General features: G+C 37.5%; 1 protein-coding gene across 5 annotated transcripts in view; it reads left to right on the forward strand.

Moving 5' to 3' along the window:
* The window catches only part of ACSS3 (acyl-CoA synthetase short chain family member 3), a 69,611-nt gene that overhangs the window by 40,549 nt on the left and 4,782 nt on the right, over positions 1-24,280 (forward strand). For 4 of the 5 annotated variants that reach the window (XM_039570190.1, XM_039570192.1, XM_039570191.1 and 1 more), the window contains 4 exons: positions 12,672-12,767; positions 15,390-15,453; positions 21,705-21,786; positions 22,785-22,907. In XM_039570190.1, coding sequence (XP_039426124.1) covers positions 12,672-12,767; positions 15,390-15,453; positions 21,705-21,786; positions 22,785-22,907 — 365 coding nt within the window. The remainder of the gene's footprint in view (positions 1-12,671; positions 12,768-15,389; positions 15,454-21,704; positions 21,787-22,784; positions 22,908-24,280) is intronic. The other variant, XM_039570193.1, reaches the window with a different exon arrangement.

Here is a 24,280-nt window from a genome sequence, read left to right on the forward strand (position 1 = left end):
CATGCTGGATCAGGCTCCTGGCAGGGACCCATGGAGAGAGGAACCCCTGCTGGAGCAGGTTTCCTGGTAGGACTTGGTACTTGGACCTTTCCAGCAGTTCCTTGTCTTTCTTGAACTGTGGAGAATTGAATGCAATACTCCGGATGTGGCCTCACTAGGGCTGAGCAGAGGGGGAGGATCACCTGCCTCAACCTGCTGGTCACATTCTTCCCCAGGGTGCCACTGGTCCTCCTGGCCACAAGGGCACTGCGGGCTCATGGTCAGCTCGTCGTCCACCAGGACTCCTAGGTCCTGGAAGCCATGGCTGCAGGTGAAAGCAGCTGTATGAGTTAAGGGAAACAGAAGGCTGACAAAAGTATTATAACAGGAATGTTAACCACTTCTTCAGGTTTAGTAAGATGTCTTCAAAGTTCTTGGCTCTTTTGCCATATATTTAACTAGAAATAAATTAGTATGGACAAAGAAACGTGGATTTCCTTCATTTGTTCTTGAAAGATTTATGGAGTATTTGAAATCACTGTGAGTTGAAACAGTACTTTGAAACAGAAGAAAGTTTTCATTAGGGGACTTCACAGCAGCTACACCTGGAAAAGCTTATTGCTTAAAACTGATTTGTGTCAGTACAGCTTCATCAATAACACTGATTTTAAATGTTAATGTTTGTGTTACAAGTATAGTAAGCACATCTTAAAAACTGTGAAATATAAGTCACAGGATCAATGGGTGGCAAGGAGGATTTGAGGCAGTAAGGACTTGAATGTACTTGCTGTTTTCTTTGGAGATACAACAGTGGATGAAAGAACCTTATTTTCTGATTCTGTGTTCAGCTGTACCTGGAGAGAGGAGAATTCTGTTCGGGTTTGTGCAGGTGTTTAGTTTTTGCTTATTTATACAAATTGACACTTAGCACTTAAATAGCAATTTTTCATCTTCAAAGTAGTTGTGCAAACACAAGCAGTTAATACTTTTAACACCCCTGTGAAGTTAGTACATTTATTCCAGTCTTACAGACATTAAATAGAAAAGGACAAGTATCTTGCCACAAGCTATCCAGGAAGCCTTACATTCAGTTTCAGAAACAGATTTTTCTTTTTTTTTCCTGAGAGATAATTTTTCTGATCTTATTTATGTATGTTTTGGAACTTTTTTTTTCTGATTGGGAGCAGGAATGCACATTTTGGACCCTGTTTTGTCTCTCTCTGTGTAGTTGTGTTTTAAGGCAATGATATAGTTGCTCTGTTTCAGTATTCCAGGTAATTAAATTACAAGGAGCCTATTTGAAGTAGCCTAAACAGTGCTTGGTTTGTACCTGCTGTGTCACATCCCTCATTATGAGGGAGGGGCCTCAATACACAAAGGAATGTGATTTTGGCTTACCTTGATTTTTGGAGCTAGCTTTGAGTTCTAGAAAAAAAAAAAGAGAAACAACCAGGGGCTTGTGATGAGCTGGGGAAAGCAGAAGGCTCTGAAAATTTGTTAAACATCTTCAGCTTCTTTCATGCTAGCTAAAAAATGAAACTCTGCCACATCACTTTTGACATTTTGAAAAAACGGTAAGTCAGATTTCCATTTCTTTTTAAAAAGTATAGGATATAAAGAGTTTTTTTCTCTTGATATTTTTAAATAAAAACATTTTGAGACAGTCTGAGTACATACAGGAAAATTCAGATGAAACAGAACTGAAGCTGAAAATTCAGTGGTAAAATTTGACTTGCATAAAATCTCAGTTGAGACATGTTTCCATAGAACTTTTTTTTGTTGCGTCCTATGGAAATCAAAGTTACAGAGTGTACAAGTGTAGTGGGTTCAAATTGGAGTAATTTACTATTTCCTGAGTATCAGCTCACCAGCAGGCAAACTGAAATGATTGTGTACGTTTTCTCTTTTCATGGAAATAGGCTGCATTATCCAGTAAGGAATGGGTGTCTGCAGCAGGCTTTAGGAGGAAAATCAAATAGTGCTTGACAGATTATGGCTGCTGGAAAAGAAGGTTATAATATGTGTACATTGTATTGGATATTCTGAGACAGTGTGATAAAATTTTCTGGTAGGAAATCTCAAGTTCTGTAATATAATTACTAATGTACTTTACCACTTTTTAAATTGTTCTTTATCTGTCCCTTACCTCAAAAAGCATGCAAACAATATATTGGTAATATTTTTATTAGGACATACTGTTATTAAGTAGTTAAACCTAGTGGTTTAATAATGGTTATACAGATCTTTCATGAGGACTATATAAACAATAACAACCATATCATTGAATTCAGTGTAAAAAGTATAAATCATGGGTAATTATACTCAGCGGAATATGTTTCAATGGACTACTCTGGGACAATCATGTATTGGGAAGAGTTTATTAATGTGATCTCCAAACAGCATGACGTGCTCCCCAGACTTCAGTTTCCATTGTGTTGCTTTGGCAACATTGTGCAGAATCTCCTTCATATGAGTATCTGGAAAGATGGATTTTGCAACTGGATTCTGTTAGCTAATCTTTCCAGGTTTACACTGAAGGACTGTTCTTCAGGTGGATTACCTTGTCAGGCTAAACCTCCATCTCCCTTTTATCAGTTGGATTCCATGTTTTGTTCTTCAGTCAGCTTCCTCTTTGTCCCATTCAAAACTGCAGATCCAGTGATTTTGTTTAATATCATGAAATTTTCAGACCCAAGGGCAGCAGGAAAGGTAAACTAAAGAAAGCATGGCTGTTTAATTTGCAACAAAGAGTCAATTCTTGACTTTTTTTCCAGAGTGCTTGAAATTCAGTTCTGGAGTTACAGGGACCAGGAATCTGGAGCTGAAATGAAAGAGATGAAACAAATTTCTTCCAAAGTCCAGGCGATTTCTTTAGGTTATCAGGTACCTCAGTGTAGATGCAGTTCATGTTTTTTAAAGACATGTACATCCTGTCAAGACTAGGATCATATTTTTTTAGTGAAAGCTGATAACCTGCAAACAGTTCTACAGAAGTGGGAATTACTCAGCAGAAACTTCTGCTGCTCTACAGCCCTGATTTACTGAGTCCCCTGAGCATTATTTACTGGATAACTGAATTTTTAACAGGCATGCATGAAATTTGTCATGTCTCCACGTGGAGGCTTGCATTCTGTCCTTCAAGGGTATGAAAATTATCGATTGTTTCAGCTGTTGTTTGCTGTTTAGTAATCACATGTGGACTGTGTATCATTAGTAACAGTAGCTCATCATTCCTTCAATGTCATCTTAGGACATTCTTGGACATGAAAGAAGGTATGTCTGGGTTATATACATACTCTCTGGGGCATTTTTGGTTTGAATGAATCATTACAGTTTCACAGGTTTATTGCGGCATTCAGTGCTGTTCACTGTCTTCCACATTTCATAAAGTCTGTTTTCTCCAGAAATTTTTTTCGTTTGAGGGTTGTTTCAGATGTGCGTTTCACATGGCTTTCAGTTGTCCTATGCATTTTCAGTTGTCCTGGCCCTTGATGCTGGTCCAGGAGTGTTGGGGCTTGAAAAAAAAAAAAAAAGATGTATTTTTATATTAATTTATGGAAATTATTGCAATTTGAGCATGGTTAAGTCAGTAAATGGATTAGGTCCTTCTAGAAAAAAAAAAGCATGCATCTCCGTACTTCACATTTCTGGGAAGGTTCTCTCTTCCTCATGGCTATACTGTTTTTTCCCCACTGGTCAGCTCCTTCTCCGTGTTGTTAAATTCATTATCAGCTGTGCCACTGCTAGTCTGCCTGATTTGTGCTGATATTTTCTAATTTAGTACTGATAGAAAGTGTGTATTAAGCTTTTCTGTTCCCATTTGACTTCATTTTCTCAGTGCTTATTAAAATTTTCTGATTGTCTTTCCACATGCAGTCAGGGACATACATTAATATGGATGAAGCATAAATGTTTTCCTCCTTAACATCTCATCGGTATGGTTTATATGATTGAAAATAAAAGAACTGTAAAGCAGTCTTAACTTATGGAGTTGAGCCATGAGCAATATTTAGTGTGCACTGAATAGGCAAATGAAGATGAGGGGGACACATTTAGGAATGGTTATGTTAAAATAGAATAGTGCAGTCTCATCTCTCTGAAGGAGATGAGCTGTGACAGCACCTCCAGTTTGTATGAGCGTGAAGATGTTACAGGTTGTTGATGTCTTTCTTGTCACATGGCAACCGCTTTTTTCTGTTGCTCAAAGAATTAAGTCCTCATTAATGTAAAGAAGATGATTTTAGAACAGTAAAGCTAACAGTAATCTTCATGGATCTAGTGCATGGAAGGGAAGAACCTTTGCAGAATTGAGGGCTGCTCGGTGAGGGTAGAAAGCGACTGCTTCTCGGATACTAGACCCTGATAAAGATACTTGAATTGCACAGCAGTAATTCTACCTGTCTTTTCCATGTTGGCAATATTACTGTGCATACAATGTATTAAGATTCCTCAAAGCAATTAAACAGTAAACAATTAGCACTGAGATGTATAATTACTTTTTATATTCTCCATTTATCTTTTAGTATTTCATCATGTATCAGTTGTGATGTCACAGTAGGATGAAAATAATTTGAATTTTACTTTGTCTGAAAATAAAATTCTATACATTGCCTGACTTAATGCATCTTTAAACATGTCATCTGACATCTTCCAAATATAACCAAAAAGCTTTCTATTCTCTAATCTTGGCTGTTTTGCTATAGGCAACTTATAAGATGTACATTATAATAGACCATTTGGAGGCAATGGACCGTGGTGTACTTACAAAACGAATGCATGAAATTCTGGTGCTTTATTACTGGCTTGCCAGTTAGTGATAACCAATTATTTTCTGCTTTGGTTTTAATATTTGTCATGGTCCACAAACCTTTAACTAAACTAGTTGGACCTTCCTTGCAGTTACATTTTGTACATTTATTCTGGAGATTTCATTTGAATGTGCTTTGAAATCTTCAAATATCTATATATAATTGTATATATGTAATACCAAACCCCACAGTTTGTAAGTACATTCTGTGGTTGGATACTTGTGAAAGTGAGCCTTGGATGAATTTTAATGGATTTGGGAGTTGATTTTGTTTTCAAATAAGTGAATTGAATAGAACTGTTATATGAGAAGTATTTGGCCTTCACAAGTGTAGTATGTATTCATGATAATAGATGCATTATGACTACATGTGCTTTAAAGCATTTAGAAAATACTGAAAGAATTCCTGGTTTCTCTTCCGACCTTCAGTTCTAAGAATAAGCATGAAAATTCAGGCACTTCCAGAAAATACATTACTTTATAAACAAAATGGATTTCTGTTTTGAGAAATGGACTTCATGTTTTCAAATACCTTTAGCTTATTTTGTTATCTTTTTTTACCTCACGTCCGTACATTTGCAAGAAATGAGGGAAACATCCTCCTTCTGGATAGCTGTATATAGCTGTTGGTGGACACATATTAGTATGGCTCCTCAGTCAGGTTAATAGTAACATCACAATTCCTAGATTGTGCAAGCAAGCTTGAAGCTGTCCTTCTCGGTGCTGTATGTGCGTAAGAATATGGGAAAGCTTGCCCAGTTATTTAAATATGCATATGCTTTAATTCATGCAACACTGAATATAATGCAGTATTTCCTTTTAAACTTTAAAAATGGTGTCCCAGCTGAGGTGGGAGTCATTCTTTGATACCGTTGCAGGTTAATACAAAGTTAAACCAATAGAGTAACTACATAGATGAGCTTTCAGAATGCTGTTTGTCACTAAAGCTCTGTTTGAGATAAATGGCCTGCCTTATGAAAACACTCAAATGTGTACCTGTGTTGTATTTGGCATTTAAAATGCAAAGTGATACCCTAAGCCATGAATTAGACTAAATGGACAAATTGATTGGGCAGGAGGAAACACTTGGGGTACTATTCCTGTTTTAAATGAAACATACTGGAATAAATAGCTCGGAGGTGGTGGAGACTAAGTGGGTGTGTGATCTGTGAATGATCTAAGCTTCTATAAGGGCAAATCCCCCGTGAAAGAGGGAGTGGAGCAGCCTTCATCTCTGGCACTGCCTTTGTACCCCTGCTCTTAGGCCAGTCAACTCCTTGCGTAAATGTGGGGAAAAAGGAAGATGGGAATATACAGCCAAGGTGTGGAAGGATAATGAGACCACATTTATTTTTACAGTTATCTTCACTGATACACAATAAATTAGCTCAAGTCAACTGTACAGTGTCCAGTTGTGCATGTTAATTACAAAATCATCCTTCTTTATATAATGGGTAATGAAAATGAATATGGCTGTCACATCATTGTCTGTTTTACTGTTGTCTGTACTGTTTTTCAGTAACCTCTTTCTGTGCTGTGTGCTGTATGGCCCTGTTGTTTATTGAGCACTCTTGCTGCTATTGTACAATAAAGAATGTAGAGAATGAGGAGAGCTTCAAGTACAAATACTGAACAGCAAATAGTCCTAACCAGAAAAAAAGGCAAATTTTTGTGCAGCGTACAGGTCATATTGTACAGCTGTATCTGTACTGAAGAGTGTGTTTAATTAATTGTATTTCGAGTTTCCCTAGTCACTTTAAAAAAAATGGATGGGGACATTCAGAATATAATTATCGTAGCTCTGAAAGGAATTTTCACTAGTCTTTACTCTTAGAATGTGGTAAAAATCATGGCATAGCAATATATACTAACAATGTATGTGCAGCAGTGCTGTGGATTTTTGTGGCAGCATCACACTTCACATTGTATTGGGACATCGTATTAGGACAGCATCCAAACTGTCCTTATCTGTGCCCTTTAGTGCCCTGGGATAATAGTGGCCAGGTGTCATCTCCTTGTTTCAGTGTTGATGGATAATTAGCATCAGATTGTTTGTACTTAAATACCCAGCATTAGCTATGTGTGCTTGGTCTTTTTACACATTAATAATATAACGTGTCATGCACCATCCTGGCGTAGATCTCTTCCACGGAAGCAGTGAAGAAAGCAGCTTGGCAAAATTAGGCAATGGATACTTCTGAGGCCTTGCTGAAGGCATGGCTGAGCTGTACTGTACAGAGGCTAAAGCAACTATCTGAAATTTTCTTCCAACGTCAGTAAGCATAAGACCGAACTGGTGCTTGGGCTGCCAACCGGCAGTATGACTATCTAAACACAGTTTGTCAGGGTTAACAGTGCAAAATCCAAGCTGTGAGTGAGGCTACTTACTGCTACTCATTTAGAGACTTAGAAGCTTGCTGAAGGATGAAGGAAATGAGGTCTGTATGAATACTTGATGATCTGACCCCTGAATCTTCAGGACACTGCCAGTGCATACTATTTCAGTGATGTGTTAGGTTTGGTTTTGTTTTAAGGAAGCAGTATGGTATACTGTGATGCAGACTTTGAGTCCTGTAATTCATCTGGTACTGTGGTTTTCTGTTCCAGGATGCCCAGTAGTTGTGGCCATACTAGAAAGCATTTTGCTGTAACTTTATTGGGTTCTTCATTCACCCTTTCTCGCATAATTAAAATGAACACCGTGTGGAGGGAGCATATGGAAGGAGTCTCTTCAGAAGTACACTCTTGCAATGTGCATGGATTTACAATGAGTTTCTGCCTAAGATTTCCTCCTTCACAGATGCTCCTTTCCATTTTATCAGTGCAGTTTTCTGCTGTAGTAATTCCTTTAATTCCCCACAACAAAAGTGACAGCCTTGCTGGAAAAATGGCTCAAAACAGCACAGCCACAGTGAGAATTTTGTGTATTATATTTATTGCATTCATTAATATGTTATTGTATGACAGTTGCTCATTTTTCTTCTTTCCTTCTCCTTTTGTATGCTTTTGGTGTTTCTACATTGCATCCTAAGAAATTCAAAGCAGGCAGCTTTACATTACCCATTTAGCACAGCCAAAGCTCAAATATTAATGTCAAAATGCAGTGTGTTTTGCCTAAGTATTTCCTACCAAAATAGCCAATATTTCAGCAGCATGGCAGTCTATTATGTTGAGGAACATGAGACACAGTATAGAAATTATAATGTATCAGGAATGTAAGTGGCAGAGAGTAAGTAAGTGGTAGATTTTCATCTTAAAAGTCCTGAGTTATTTCAAACTTGACTGTGAATGAGCAAGACAGTTTTGAGCTCAAGTTACTAGCTGTTGCTTTGCATAATTTGGCAAAGCACAGCTTCTGCAAGTCAGGCACATGGGTAGGTGGAAGCCTTCTGATGAATAAAGTCAGACATACACTTACAGACCCCTGTAGCTACTCATAGGAGAGTGCACTTTTCCCGTCTGCATCAGCAGCACTTTCTCTGGCATAAGAATTGTTTTCCAAGGTGCAAATGCAGAAAAGTGCATGTATCAGATTACTCACTAGCTGTCCAGTTTATACTGGATATTTCAATAATACTGAAATAGCTTTTTAATATTATCACTCGCTTACTGGTAGAGTGGGACAAAACAAAGAAGGTCACATCTGTGATTATTGAGGACTATTTCTTTACTTTAGCCCTTACCCTGAAAGGAAGAAGCATAAGGAGGGACTTGGGACAGTTGAACAGCCTTGATTTTAGGGCCATCTCTCAGTAACTCTGTCTTCTCTGTCTCAGTGAAGTGCTTTTCATTATTCTCAGAGGTACACCATATTTTCATTATAACTCAGAGCAGATGTTGAATACATTTACCAGACTAGTTGTGAAACATTGTTTTTCCAGTATAGAACACTGCTCTTTTAAATAGCTGTTTCATTGTCACATTGTAAGGTGTTATGCAGAAAGGAAATTGGTTTTATGATCTGGTTGTCCCTGAAAAGCCTTCCACAGCTGGAGGGTGAGCTAACTTGGTAGCATAGTGAGTGGACAGTTAATGCCCAAATGTTTGCAAAAGAGACTGTAAGACAGACCTACTGTTCTGTTCCTTATTAAAAATATGGAAGTTCCTAAAGTCTTCAGCATTGGAAATCCGTCTAGGTGCTGTGCATTAATTTCAGAGAATCTGCAACTATAAACAAACGAGTGTCAGGTAAGGGGTGTCTGTTCCTCTATGCAGAAACCTGATTTCAGGGATAGGTGGAATACAATGAACACTTGACAAGTGTTATCCTTCTTCAGACTGTTACTGTTTCAGCTTTTCATACCTGAATCTTGTAACCTGCACCTAGATCCTGACTTGAATTGTAAAGAAACCAGCCTTAATTGAAACCAAAGGTTCATAAGCAACTTTATTTATTGGAAATCTATAATCAAGGGCCACACAGTACTTGTATTACACATAATTGTTAAGGAAAATATCTCTTTTGTACTTAAAATCCTGTGTTCTTCTGAACAGTGATGATTTCTTTTCAGGAGGATTTTGAATTGAATTCCCCTTTCAACTCAGACTATTTTCTCAGTGATAAAAAATGCTGTCCTAGAAAGAGGCTGTTATTTCCTAGTAGGTTTTGGAAATTGATATTTCAATTCAGCATCCTGTTTGGAAGATACATGTTGATTTCCCAAGAAATGTGCAGCACAAAGCTTCATGTTGTCCTTTGACAGTACTCCTTTGTGATCCTACATTGTAAGGGAATCTTTAGCATTCAGGAATGCTTAACCTAACACAAAGATCAGATGCTTTTGGGATTCACTCTCTGAATTAATATCTGATCCAAGTACCAAAAATCCCCTATTTTTTTCATATATATATAAAGTCTTACTGGCCTATGGGAACTGAATGTAGGGCTTAGAGAGAACAGCACTTAGTAAATATGAAAATGATATATCCATTGATAATTGAAAAGACAATAGAAGAAAGAGCAACAATTGGAAAGACCTTTTCACAAAGTTTCAGAACTTGTGATTCTTCAGAATAAATGGAATTTCATTCAGGCTTAGTCACTCTTGTCCAAAAAGCAGGTACAAATACAGCCAAGTTAGTAAGATGAAGTTTCTTTTCAAGTTTCTGTTAGCAGTAGAGTCAAGCGAACCCAAACTAATTTTCAAAAATTCTTCCTCTCCCCTTAGGGTCTTTGGATTTAGACTCTTGATGAGAAATGTTTGTCAATTCCCAGTCCACACCTATGTTACTAGTACATCAGGCTAACAGTGGTGCTGTTCCCTGTCTCTCAGTAGCAAACCTAATCCCTATGTTTTGGTGACAGAAGAATATTGTTCTTGCCTGATCTGTTGCAATATGTTTTGTAGTTCTCGCTGTGCAATATGTAAAGCAACATGTATACCGTGCTACCGCTTCCTCTCTTAACACAGTCAAAAAAGAAACTGTCTATTCTACTGTCATTCCCAATTCACTGTTCTTTCTGTTCCAAGTAACAGGAAAATTCTTCAGTATAAATACTGTACAGAAAATGAAGCTCCAAAACTGTTGAATACATTGCGTTTTTCTGCAGCTTCTGAGGGTGACCACGGATGGGGTATGGTAGATCATTTTGATATTGTGTCACCACTGTAACTGTAGCTTGCGTGTTCTGTGTGTTAGAAGAAAAGATTCCCCCATGACTGTGCAGGGAATTTGCATTACGTAGAAGAAGGAACAGAGAAAGATTGGGAAACAGCAAAGCAAACTTTTTAGCTGGTCTTTATTAGCATGGAGAGTTGATAATTTTTAATTCTGTGTCCCACAGCTGTATTTAGGCCCTAGCTTAGCTGTGCTGCTAATGCTAGACTTGCAGCTACTTACTAACACGTACTGTAAAAACACTACAAGAGTCTGTAAGATTGTTTTTGTTCTTGTTCTTGCTTCTTTAAGCACTTGAATAGTCACATAATCTCTGAAGTGGCAGATGAATGCTATGGAGGTTGAAAAAATTCACAGCAAAAATTACTCTTAATTTCCTAATGCAAGCATACTGAAAATAGGTTTAAACATACTGATCAGATATACATATAGAGCTGGAGACAAACCTGCTTTGTTGGTTGGCAGTTGAGGGTGGAATGGACTATGAATTCCAGGCTGAATGACCTGAGACTTGGGTCATCTTCAGAATGATAAAGCTCTGTTTTTAAAGTAAAGTCTCATCCTGTGTTCCTGCTAGTATCTAAAACCACCTACACTTTGTTTTCTGTGGCTCAGATACAGCAGCATTTCAAAGTAATTTCTGCAGATTGTTTCCTTAAAGGGGAGGAGTGTAGAGCAACTGGGCTTTTTTCGGTCTTAAACTCTCTGTTATGTGACTTGATAGTTTTTATTCTTCTATAATAACAGCTCTGGTAGCATAAAAGTGTTATGTGAAATTAAATATCTTAAGAAAGAGAGGAAGGTGAGGAGGAAAGGATTTCTAGCTGCCTAACTGTGGGGATAATTAGGAAGGTGTCAGCATTACTGGAAAGCATTGATGACAACTTTCTGACACAACTAGTGGAGGGTCCCATGAGGAGTGGTGTGCTCCTCAGCCTTACACAAACAAACAGGGAATGCCTTGTTGAAGATATAAAGGTTGAGGGCAGCCTTCGCTGCAGTGACCATTGTGGAATTCAATAGTGAGCAAGGAGGAAACAGGGCAGCAAGACAGTAATCGTGGACTTCAGGAGAGCTAACTTTAGCCTCTAAGGATCTTCTTGGAAGAATCCTGTGGGAAAAGATCCTGCAATGAAGAGGGTTCCAAGAGAGCTGATTGATATTCAAGCATCACTTCCTTCAGGCTCAAGAATGATGCATCCTGATGAGCAAGAAATCAGGCAAAGGGGGAAGAGACCTGTGTGGATGAATAAAGAACTCCTGTCATTACTCAAGTGTGACCAGGAAGTACACAGGAGATTGAAGCAGGATCAGGCCACTTGGAATGAATATAGAGAGATTGTCAGAGTAAGTAAAAATGAGACAAGAAAGTTAAACAAAGACAAGTGCTGGATTCTGCACCTGGAATGAGGCAATCCTGGATGTACAGACTGTGGAATAAGAGGCTGGAGAGGAGCCCCATGGAAAGGGACCTGGGAGTCCTGGTCTATGGCAAGTTGAACATGAGCCAGCAGTGCCCTGGCAGCCAGGAAGGGTCCTGGGGGGCATCAGGCACAGCATCGCCAGCCGGGCAAGGGAGGGGATTGTCCCGCTCTGCTCCGCACTCGGGCAGCCTCACCTTGAGTGCTGGGGGCAGTTTTGGGTGCCACAATAGAAGAAAGATAAAGCTATCTTTCTTTTGAAAGTGTCCCAAAAATGGGCTACAAAGATGGTGAAGGGGAAGCCATATGAGGAGCAGCTGAGGTCACTTGGTCTGTTCAGCCTGGAGGAGACTGACGTGAGACCTCATTGTGGTCTTCAACTTCCTCACAGGGGGAAGTGGAGGAGCAGGTACCAATCTCTTCTCTCTCATGACCAGTGACAGGATTCAAAGGAATGGCATGAAGCTGAGCCAAGGGAGGTTTAGGTTGGGGATGAAGAGAAGGTTCTTCACCCAGAGGGTGGTTGGGTGCTGGAACAGGTTCCACAGGGTAGCAGTCACAGCACCAAGCCTGACAGAGTTCAAGAAGTGTTTGAACAATGCTCTCAGTCACATGGTGTGATTCTTGGGGTGTCCTGTGCAGGGCCAGGAGTTGGACTTGGATGATACCTGTGGGTCCCTTCCAACTCAGCATATTCCATGATTCTGTGAATTCTAAATCTTCCATTGTCTAGGAATTTTATTTTTTTTACTTTGATGTGCTGAGCATCAAAAAACTTAGAACTAATAAATACTGAATGGAACTAAAACCAACCTTAACTGACAATATGTGTGTTCTCTTAATAGAATCTGGTTCTGCAATTACTGCTTCCTGCATTGGTTTGGGAAACTCTACAACACCTCCACTCGGACAGGCAGGAAAACCAGTGCCAGGATATAATGGTAAGACTATGCTAAAAATGTTACTAGGACATTGCTTATATTTCTGAGTAAGTGCTCCTTAATTGTCGTGCCTTGTAGCAAAATAAAATTACAGTCTTATTAACTTATTTTCCTCCTTCCTGCTTTTTGTGTGTTGTGGAATGTGACTGTGAATAAAAAAATTCAGTTATCTTCAAGAAAATTGATCAACTGCTTCTGCCTTTATTATATGAAAATGCTAGCACATACTTTGACACATTACTTGTCTACACTTCTGCATGCACTTCTACACTTTTATACAATTTGAGAGAGATGTTAAGCAAACTATCAGTACCTGTGGAGCATTTTTATTTCCAGTCAGGAGAAACAGTAGGCTATGGACCAACATGAAAAGCTCATTGACAACATGACAACACTCATTGTGTGGAAGATGCATGTAGGGGTGCAGCCACAGAATGAAGAGTGCAAAAGTATTTTGAAACCTGGGAACCCTGATTTTAACACAGTTTTCAAGAATTACTTGAAGTCTGAAAAATAATTACATTAAAGATCAAGTGGTTTTCAGAAAAAGTTCTCACATCATTGCTCAGAAAGATCTAAGCTGTTATTTTCTTTAAATACTTGTAAGTGGTAGTGAGCATTAAAAAAAACCAAGCACTGAACATTTTTAGCAGCTCTTGGTTTTGGCATTTACAGTTATGACATGAAGATGAGCAATAGCTTAAAAACAACATTAAAACAATGCCATGAAGTTTCTTTAGAGTTCTAATAAGTAGGAAAGAATGGATGTAATTGCATCACACATGTTATCAGATGATAGTCAGGACTAGGAAGAAATATGAGTAGCAGGAGTATAAAAATTTCTGATGAATATTTTGGAACATTAGGACTAGTGTAAGTAAAGAACTTCTTCAAAGAGAATGAGGGAAATAGCATACCTTATAAAGGAAACAAAAAATGAGCACTGAAATTCACTAAAGATTTATGGAGTAACTTTACCTCTTCCAGTCTTTGACCAAATATATCCTGTAATGCAGCTATTCATAAACTAGTGATTTTTTTAAATTACTCTATATTGGCCACTGTCTTGCCGTCATCCACTTCTGTTTGATGTTGTTTTCCTTCTGTTACTGTATTTATTAGAGGAGATCCTTATGTCAGTTAGAAGATCGATACTGTGGTTTTAATTTATACATGCAACTCTTAATGGTTAGTAAAGACATGCTGCAATATAAATAAAAAGTTGCAAGATCTACTTTTTTTTTTAAACACATACAAATTATTTCCTATTACATATTGCTAAAAAGAGACAAATTTGTTGTTGATTTTTAAGAACAAAGGGAATATGAGTTATGATATCAAAGTGCAGTGGCACAAATTGCATTTAAAAGTGAGTCAGGATACTATATTAATTTCTAGGTCTGTTGCCTTAAATCAGAGATTATACTGGGCTTTCCCCTTATCTACTTGAACCTTTGCAGATAATTTCAGTGCATTTTCAGACTGAAGCAGGTCCCACATTTTGAAGAAATGAATCAGTTCTTCAGTAATTCAGGAGTGAGCAGCATATCATCTCACTTCCCCAAATTTTCCTACATTGAAATACGCTGCTTGCAAGGAGAAGACTGATTACTGGGATTGGTACCTTGATGAAACAGTTACAGTAAACTGATTAGATTTTACTTTAGTATCATAAAAGTAGGAGAGAAAACATTGACAGCTACACAGACAGGTGTTTGTAAAACTGGCCTTGTGTACCTGCTTGTGTCTGTGTGCTGAGCCATTGCTTTCAGCAGGCTCTTTGATTACTTTAAAATTACCATCATCTTTGAAGGAGTAGCTTCAGCCTGAAGTAGTAATTTACAGATGTTGACATTCTTTGAAGAGATAGGATATGATATTACTCGTATGAGTCTTAGCAGAGTTTTAGTCAGAAGTCTGTCATCCACTTTTCCCCCTTTCCTCTGGAACTTTGTAATACAGAATGTAAGATTATTTGTAATTCAGATTATTATTCAGATTCAGCTGAACATTGCTTTCTTTGCTTGGGCAGGCTTCAAAAAAGCATGTAATCCTTATCAGCCCAGTCTGTCAAAATCTTCCCTCCCTGTTTTTCTATGGTTCAATTGCTTCACCTTAGGTAATTTCATTTTCATAGGCCAAGCTGGTACCTGTCATTCCTTTCTTATGCCCACACCTTGAGATGGAATGGATGGTTTTAGTAGCTTAATTTCCCAGATAACTGCACAAAAGAGGCTATTTCAGATGATTTCCTCAGAAATCTCAGTATCAGGATATGATGCTTTCACTGAAGGTGGTGGACCAGTGTCATCCAGGGAAAAGGCTTCATGCAGTATGAAGGTTTCTTTTACTTTTTAGTTCTGTGTTTTTCCCTTTTGGGACTTTGTGCTATTTCTGCCTTCAAAGCATGAGTATTATTTAAGACTTTTTGTACTTAAGGCTGAATGTTAATAAAGTCATGAGATTATCCAGTTTGGCACTCCCAAATTACTTAACTCCTTTTGTTGCTTGGTGCATTGCCATTCTGAAGTGAGATGTAAGTTGATATCCATAAAGAAAGACACTTTCCTCCACCTGAAAATGCACTACTAAACTTTCCTTCCTATATTATTTTTTTTGCAGTCATGATTCTGGATGAAAATAAGAAACCAGTGAAGGCAAAGACTTTGGGAAATATTGTGGTAAAGTAAGAAAAATAAATATCTTACTGTTAAAAGAAACTTCTTACATGGGTTGATTGTCTTTTGGCTAAAGTTTATATAAAAAGCAGAATAATTGAAGTAATGAGGATTGAAAAGCATGTCTGTCTCTGATACCGATACCAAACTGCCAGAATGTTTTATGTCCATTAATGTTGAAAAATTGCAGATGAAATTGTGTGAGTGAATGAGTGTGGATTGCTTAGGTTTTTTTCTTAGACTACAGCAAAGGTTACCATTTTCTGAATTACCAGAGTGTTGGCACAGGATGATGCCTTCCTCTTGTGTTGTACAAGCAAGATACCGAATCATTCCCTTCACTATTTTATCTTTCAATTTAGTGAAATGGTACAGCAGTACAAATTGACATAACTTTGGCTTACAGGTGTGATGCTGCCTCTTCTTTCACTGTCTCCTAATCCCAATTAATGCACATTCTTTGGGGGAGAACATGTATTTTTTGCTCTCTGTAAAAAAAAGCTAGATGTCTCTGTGTGTGCTTTGCATGAAAGAGTGTTCATTTGGACAAAATACATGCAGGAAAGGACTCCAGAAAAAAAAATATATCAAAACCCCCTGTTTGCATCATATAGGTGATTTTAGTAACGTTTTCCAGAGTCCTGTCAGATGAGTTCCATAAACTTCAATATTCTTTTTGAAAGTACACCTTTCTCAGCACATTTCCTTAGATAAAATGCCTCTTTTTAGATCACTCTGTGAACATCAGTTACATGTATCTTGCCTGTTGCCTTCTCACTGTTGCCAGAACCTTTCCTTACTCCTGTAACATTCTATAGGCTACTGCTCTTTACAGCCCATGCCAGCTCTGTATTCTGGATGTTTTACAGGCTTTTAGGCAAATGGCATTTTTTTCAAACAGTTTTGTTTCCTCAGAGAGAGACACCTGCTTTGTGATGAATGTGGTAGCTGTAGCTACCTCTTTTTTCAGTTGCAGAAAATAACTTCAGCTCTGAACCCTTTCTAACTGTCAGCAAATACAAGTCCCAAAGGAAATGTATTCATCCATTTCTTCTGTGGTAGATTTTGGAGAGCTCTGGTAGCTCAGAGTCTTCACTTCTTGCTCAGATGAATGAAAGGAGATACAAAGATTAGCATTAACCTTGAGAGAACTGAAAATCTGTCAAAAGCTGAAGCATTGGGATGGATGTAGCAATTTGGATGAATTGTTAGTGCAGTTAGCTGAGGACTGCAGAGCTGGCTGAGGCACACAAGCTGGGGGCGAGAGACAGGAGCTGCAGGCGCTGCAGCTGCAGACGTGCAGTGCTAACTGTGGGTGGGCTGGCGCAGTGCTTGCGTGGGAGGTGGAGTTGCTGAGGTGGGGAGGCTTTTTACTCAGCTCTACTACTGATCTAATGTAACTAGACCACTGAAAGATGCCATCTACTAAATCCTGCCTGGGCCGTTGTGGAGACTAAAGTAGTATCACATTAAGTTATTGTACTGTGTAATGCAGATACGTGTTTTCAGGATGAAGTCTATACCCTGCCTCATTCTCAGCATCTTTGGCTAAGTCACCAGGACACAGAGGTGTAGGTTTGAGTGCTCACATGGTCTCCCCTGACTCAGCAGACTCATATTTGGGCATAGTTTTCTTGTGACATATGAATGAGAGTAACCTGAGTGCTGGAATCCAAGTGGTATGAAAACTTGTGGTGTATAATTCATCCAAGATTAGTAAAACAGTAACTTGTTCAAGGCCAGGAAATACTCAATAAACAAAAATAAAGGACAAAATAATCTCTGAGAGATGGCTGTTTAATCTAGCATAAGGAAATTGGAAGCTGAAGCTAGATGCATTCAGATGAAAAATAAAACACTGTTTTAGCAGTGAAAGTATTAAGACATTGGAATAAATTCTTGGGAGTATGGTGGTTTACTTTGACATTTTTAAGTCTAATCTAACCTAGATTTCTATTTTAACCAAAAGTTGTTGATTGAGGCATGGATTTAGTAGATGGCATCTTTCAGCCTGTGTTATATGGAAGGTCAGTTTAAATAAAGAACGTGTGCAAAAAATTTATCTTCCTTCTACATGTTTATCAGCTTTGTCTTTTCCCTTTCCACATAAAACAGTAAGAAGGTCTTCCAGTGTGAGAGCAATTCTGGCTGAGTACATGTAAATACCATTTAAACTTTCCCTACTTTGAAATTTTTCCAAGCACTTTCACTAGTTTTTGATGGCTTTTTCTCTTTTCCCACTAAAGCAAAATCCAAGTGAGATCAACTACTTTTATGACACCTTTCAGCTAACAGAAGTAGTATTTCATACAGACTGATGAATGTTCAAGATCATCTACTATTCTCTACACTTTTTCCTGTGTTTTTGTTCCTAGAGTCTGAAAAAGCTTCCAGATGCCTTTCAAACTTGCAATCAAAAATTTTTATGAGTGATGTTTATGCCCAGCACTACATAAACTCTTGAGTAATAATTATAGCTGCCAGTCAAGATGATTTTGTTCCATTCAGAAGCCCAAACTCATTTAACAGTGGCTTATATTTGCTTTTACTGGCTGTAATGAACAGCCTCTGAGTATCATTGTCGACCATAAAATAAAAGGATATATTTTCTGAATTCCAGCAAGGTAACGTCTCCAATCATTTTTTACCTTCATTTCAGAAACCTGCTTTTCTGTGCAAATTCTCTTTTGAATTCTCTGTCTATAATTGCTTGGTTCCATTAACAAGGAATCTTACACCATTTTGATGAGTGGCATTCTGAAAGGATGTGATATGTAGGAGTCAGATTTCTTGGGCTAAGGTAAAGGTGGGCTGTTCTGTGAAAAATAACCACCATTGTATGAAAAATAAATGAACTGTGAAACAATACTTATAAAAACAAATAATGATTGTAATTTAAAATTCTCTACCAGAAAGCAGTTACTGTTAAACTACTTCAGGTTTTTTGTGGTGCTGTCAAGCTGATTCATCTTAGTCTTTCCAATTTTTAATGAAATTACCTGGTTATCTTTGTAAAATGTGACCAGAATGAATCTTTGTTAAATGAACCCATGTGATTTAAATCGTTAATTTTACACAGTTTTCCTGGTTTTTCTGATGCTGTTTTAAATGTATTCAATCTTTAAATGAGAAATAGGCCTGGGTCTGTATTCTTGTACTTCAACAAATTTAATCTTAATTTCACTGGAGTAAATGGAGAATAGCATAATTTGTACTGCTGTTATTGTGCTGGTGAGAGAGAAAGTTAAAAGACAGCTAGGGAAATACAATAAATATGTCCCAAAGGGAAACCAAGCAAAGCAACTTCTTTGTACATTGTGAAAATGATGATGAAGGAACCTACCTCCTCCTGTCTTGTTCTTCTGTGATCCTGTCCCTTGTGAAAAGAAAGTGGGACCATCTGTGGAGAAATCATGCTTACTTATGCATACCCCGCATTTTTGGTCAATATATCCTCTTAGTAAAAATAGCTCCTAAAGTTCTTGAGTATCAACTCAGTTTTTGGACAAAGAGGCAACATTTTTTATATACTGAGTTATTGTGGGTGTGTGTTACATTTTCTAGGGCAAAAAGACCCAAATCAAACGTCTCAAAGTGTTTGGTTTCTTTTTTTAATGGAGTGGTTGAGAAAAGCAAGAGATGTTTGTTTTCAGATTGCTGTTATTTTCGGACTGTCTCATTTTATCTCTTCTGGCTCCTTGCATGTAATTATGATCCAGTTCTGCTTCCTTTGGTATTTATGGCAGCATTCCCACTGACAGCAGTGGTTTGGAGGTATATTTGGCTCTGGACATTTTAATTCTGATATCCTGACAAAATTTCAATATGCATAATTATATTCTGGCAAGATGAGTTCTACCTTTATTAATTTGCATTTGCACAGAACCTAGAAATTCTACTTGGTCATGATGCCAAGAACTCTGCTTTTATCAAAGATTCACATGTGCCCATTGCTCTGGAATTACTGTGCCTGAAAGACTAACATGGAAGAGGGCATTTACTTTTTGCTTAGTGAATGGGGTCCTAACTGTAATAGTCTTTCACAGAAAGCCATGGAAGCACATTTTCAGATGTTGTTTGTATTCTGCTATGATATGTGCTGTAGAGATACCTGTGATAGCCACTAGTTAAGCAGTTTGCTTTCCACAGGCTCACGAAATATGCTGTGTGGATGTATTTATCAGTACAGTTTTCCTAAAAGAAACAAACAAACAAGCAAAAAACCCCCACCAAACTAGAACATGAGACACCCCTGGTCTCCCCATCTGAAAGAAAAAAAAAAATCCAAACAAGGACAAGAAAACCAAATAGTGAAAGTGAGGATTGTATTTTTGGTGATATGTTCCACACTTCTATGTTTAGATTTCTAAACAATGACAGAAAGGAAAATGCTTTTCTAATTTCAGCAATAAAACTGTTTCTTTCTATTAAGTGACTAACTGCAAAGTACTGAATAGAGCTATGGGGAAATTAAGGACTTTATCAATATGAATTGTTCTTTCTCTCCCATCACAAAGATGTTTCAGTCTGCTAAATAAATTTAAGGTGAAAAATTTGCAATGACTTGAGGCTGTTATGAATTGCTATGCTATTAGCAACCAGGCAACAGCAATAGTAACTGCCATTCTCTGGTGGCTTTTCTTGAATCTAAACAAGAGATTTTTTTTCTTTTAAACTCATGCATACGCAAACACTAGGATCAATATATTGTTTTCTAATCTTTCTTTCTAAGGCAAACACTCCATGGGTCATGTTTTTATATCACAGAGATTTTACTAAGCTTGAAAGGCTTAAAATAGGGCAGTGATTTTCTTCCAGATGGGCAGAAGCCAACCTGCCGTCCTGAACCCTGGGTGACTACTTGGGAAGTGTCTTGGCATTTCTGGCCATACCTTAACCGTACTTTCAAGGAACATCATTTACGGGATGTTTTGAGCCAGAACCCTCAGAGAAAAAGCAGTAATATTTATAGTAGTATATTCTATTATGCTAGCTCAGAATTAAGCTGAAAAAACTTGGTTTGTAAAAAATCAAGAATTCAAATCATTACTGGATGATACGGCCTTTTCAGTGTAGTTTGTACTGTTTTTACCATAGTTAGGATTTTTTAAAAGTGTGTTTATTTATCTATCTATCTATAGATAAGTATTCTTTTTGTAAATGCAATGTTAGAAATGTACATGTGGCACCTGTTCTTGTTACTGACTGTCATAGGAGACTTGTAATGACACGAGAATTGCTATGCTACAGAGAACTGTTCCACTGCTAGAGATGTTGCCTTCTGGTGTGACAGGGATACTATCAGTAGGAAATAAAATACCTCTGGCTAAATATTTGCTAGTTAGCAACGCAGGCATAAGCTAGTAAAATCTATATGGTGCATTTATGATTTTATCGAAATAAATATGTTAGTTTACACAATCATTCTCTCTTGTTATTAGGGGTAACTTCCTAAAACTTGTGTTGATATGCCTGAATATATATATCTTAGGCAGTTAAAGAAATCTGTGTTTGACCCTGTCAGAGCTTTGAAGAAACAAGCACTCTGTTAGCTGAGGCTTCTGCAGCTTCTCTTCTTCTGACAGATGTGTATGTGAAGTGTCCCATATTTTCTCATGCCTATATCATTGACTGAAGAAGGGGTGTTTAGTATACATTCAAAACTCAACTAATAAAGCAATCCAGAATCTTGCAGCTTTAAGCACAACTATTTTAGAAAGTTCTATTAGTGAGTTGTATCAATATATTTTCAAAGACCTTATCCAGTATTTCCAATAATATTATGCACAGTTTAAATAGAAAAGCATTTTTATTCAGATTCTCATGATTGAAGTCCTTTGAGTTTTATCTTTTTACAAAAACTGAAGATCTTTGATAATTTGTCTTTCTATGCAGGTGTGAGTGTGTATGGGTGTTAGAGAAAGAGACACCTATAATAATGCAGTTGTCTGTACCATGGTGTGTATGCACAAATTACTGACAGATGCTTACAGTATATAGTGTTTAATAGACTGAGTATTATTTTACTGAGATGCTTGTATTATATAAAAGATAGGTCTGGATACAGTGCAGAGCTATATACATTTGATGACAATAATATATAGCCTTTTTTATCTCTTACCAGCATATTATTAAGCTAAACTGTTTTCTGATTGTGTAGACGATTATTTATCTGAAAACAAAGTGTGAATGGAGAGCATGAGTTGTATTTGTTATATCTGTTTTTCTTACTACTTCTCTCTGCTCTTTTCAATTTAAGGTTGCCTTTGCCTCCTGGAGCATTCTCAGGTCTTTGGGAAAATCAAGAAACTTTCGAGAAGTTGTATTTCCAAAAATTTCCAGTAAGAATTATGAAATCAATTATATAAACTTCTGGTAATGCTTCAGAATTGAATGATAATAGATTTAACCTGGGAAACAGTTTTATCATAAGTTGTCATAATTTAATTGGAGATAACTGATATATGTATATATAATTAAAACCATTTCAAGGTAAATCCTTTTTCATCTATAATTTTTTGTATGCTGTTGGTTTTTTTAAGATTTGAAACAGAAGAAATAAACCTTAAGCTTCTGAGCCAAAAAGTCACTTTATATCATTTAATCTAAGATATAAACCTGCAACCTTACACTAGCACAACTTCAAATACACTCCTCCTGTTGGCATGCAGCCCTGCTAGCTTGGTATCAGTCCAAAATTCACACTTGCCCACTGTGCACCTAAATACACTGGAGGCTTTTTGCTGCATTAGTTATGTTTCCTTGTCAGATGAACTATCCAAGGATTGTCTTCCTTCTTTCCTTGTAGAAATAGGTAGATTGGCCCTATACAAATGTTCAGAATGGAAGATTTGGCTCAATGAAAGTAAATGAGTGAATTGGTCACGCAGATTATTTTCCATGTGCAATTGCATCATGATGACGATGTATGTTTGGATACAGCAAACAGGAGTATCTTTAGGAGCAATTATATTGCAGCATTATATTGCAGCATTATATTGCAGCAATTCCATTCTGCTTGTGTAGATCCGGGCAACATTATTCTCCAAGCTGTCAAGGATCAAAGTAAGCGAAGTTGGAAAAAAGTCAGGGTTTATCTATTGTCTTCTTCTCTGTATTAATAAAGACAACAAAACCTTTCTGGAAAGGGAGCTGCACAGGATAATATGACATAAAATGGTGAAAAATATTACAGAATTAAATCTTTTAAGCACCAAAAGCATATATAATTTGAAACAGATCTATTTTTTTTTTTGGGGGGGGGGGTGGTGCTCCTTGGTAAATTAAGGAATATTCCTAGTACTCTTTCTGAATTTATTTTGCATTGTGTTGTATTCAGGGATATTATGATACTATGGATGCTGGTTATATGGATGAAGATGGCTATCTATATGTCCTGTCTCGAGCTGATGATGTGATCAATGTTGCTGGACACAGGATTTCAGCAGGTGCGATTGAAGAGGTTAGCATTGCCCGACAACAAAATAGAAGAGTGAAAGATGAATAAAGCAAGCTGCGACTGAAAATTCCACAGTTCATCACATCTCAAAATCTCACACAGAAAGATCTCTCATATTCCTTCTGCTTGTTTTGTTTGCATTGCCATTGGTGCTTTTAACCAAAACATTTCCTGTTTCAGGTTCTTCCTATTAAGATGCTTTCCAGAAACATAACAAATTTAGTGAATAATAAGCAGTTTGTACCATGGGACTGATAAGGCAGGCATAATTTGGTATTTGAAGGTGGAGTTAAGGGGCAGTGTGGTGGCAGTATGGGAAGCATAACATATTTATTTGGGAATACATTAAGATAGTGTAGTGTCAGTGTGACATGTAGTTTCACCAGCTGCTGAAGTTACTTAGGAGTAGAAACTTTTTTCCTAAAATACAGTGCTCAGTGTTGGCTGATTTCTTTTTTCAGAGGTTAACAGTTCAGTGCTTTTTCTTGATTGGAAGACTCCACAGTTTTTTGACAGCTGTTTTGTCTCTTATTGTATGAGAAGTGCTAAATGAGCAACGAAAATTTCTGTAAAAAAGCCCTGCTGTTAAATTGAAAGTCATTAACATAATACCCATGCAACTCAAAAAAAGTTGAAAATGTGAAGTTCATGATAGTGTCTGAATTTCCTATGATTGTTCACTCACCTTTCTGGAGTCACTGTGATTGATTGCCAGTTACAAATTTCCCTGATGACATATCAATTACTTATTCAGGGAGTATAGGAAAAGGTGTGCTGTGCATGTACAAGAGAAAAGTACGCTTTTAAGAGCTCTGAATTTAACTGTTCACTGAATCAGAAACTAATCTGTGAATCATTTTTTGGTTTATAATGTCTGTTAGTCTAGTGCCTATTTTGTTTTTGGAGGCTAGAAAACTTAGAAGAGAATAGAAGAAAATCTGATTACACAGAAGTGAACAAATTCACATAAACATTAATCCATCAAGGATCGGTCAGCCGGGGAGCTGAAACAGCTGATTGGGTCTATGGAGATATAAAGGTGCTTTCAGTCTGCTTAAACCTCTTTCCCTTAGAAGTAGTTTTTTGTATTGCCTTACTAAAGCACAGCTGGAATCTCATCCCCACCCCTTACTGCTCTACTACTCATGGGCTGAGCTGGGCATTTTCTTTGCTTCAGCCTGAGTCTGAAGCTACAGTAACAAATGATGAATTGAATCACCTCCTCTGCTGTATTACCTTTGGATCCATCGTACTGAGCTCAGTGTCTCTGTTTTTCTCCCTGCTAGTTAGGACTTTCCCCTAGAAACAAATAATGTTTCATCACTGTGACTTTCTAGAACCTTTTCTATTCACCTTTTGAACAAAGCTAAAAATGA

This window comes from Corvus cornix, chromosome 1A, assembly GCF_000738735.6.
Source record: "Corvus cornix cornix isolate S_Up_H32 chromosome 1A, ASM73873v5, whole genome shotgun sequence".
Taxonomy (NCBI): domain Eukaryota; kingdom Metazoa; phylum Chordata; class Aves; order Passeriformes; family Corvidae; genus Corvus; species Corvus cornix.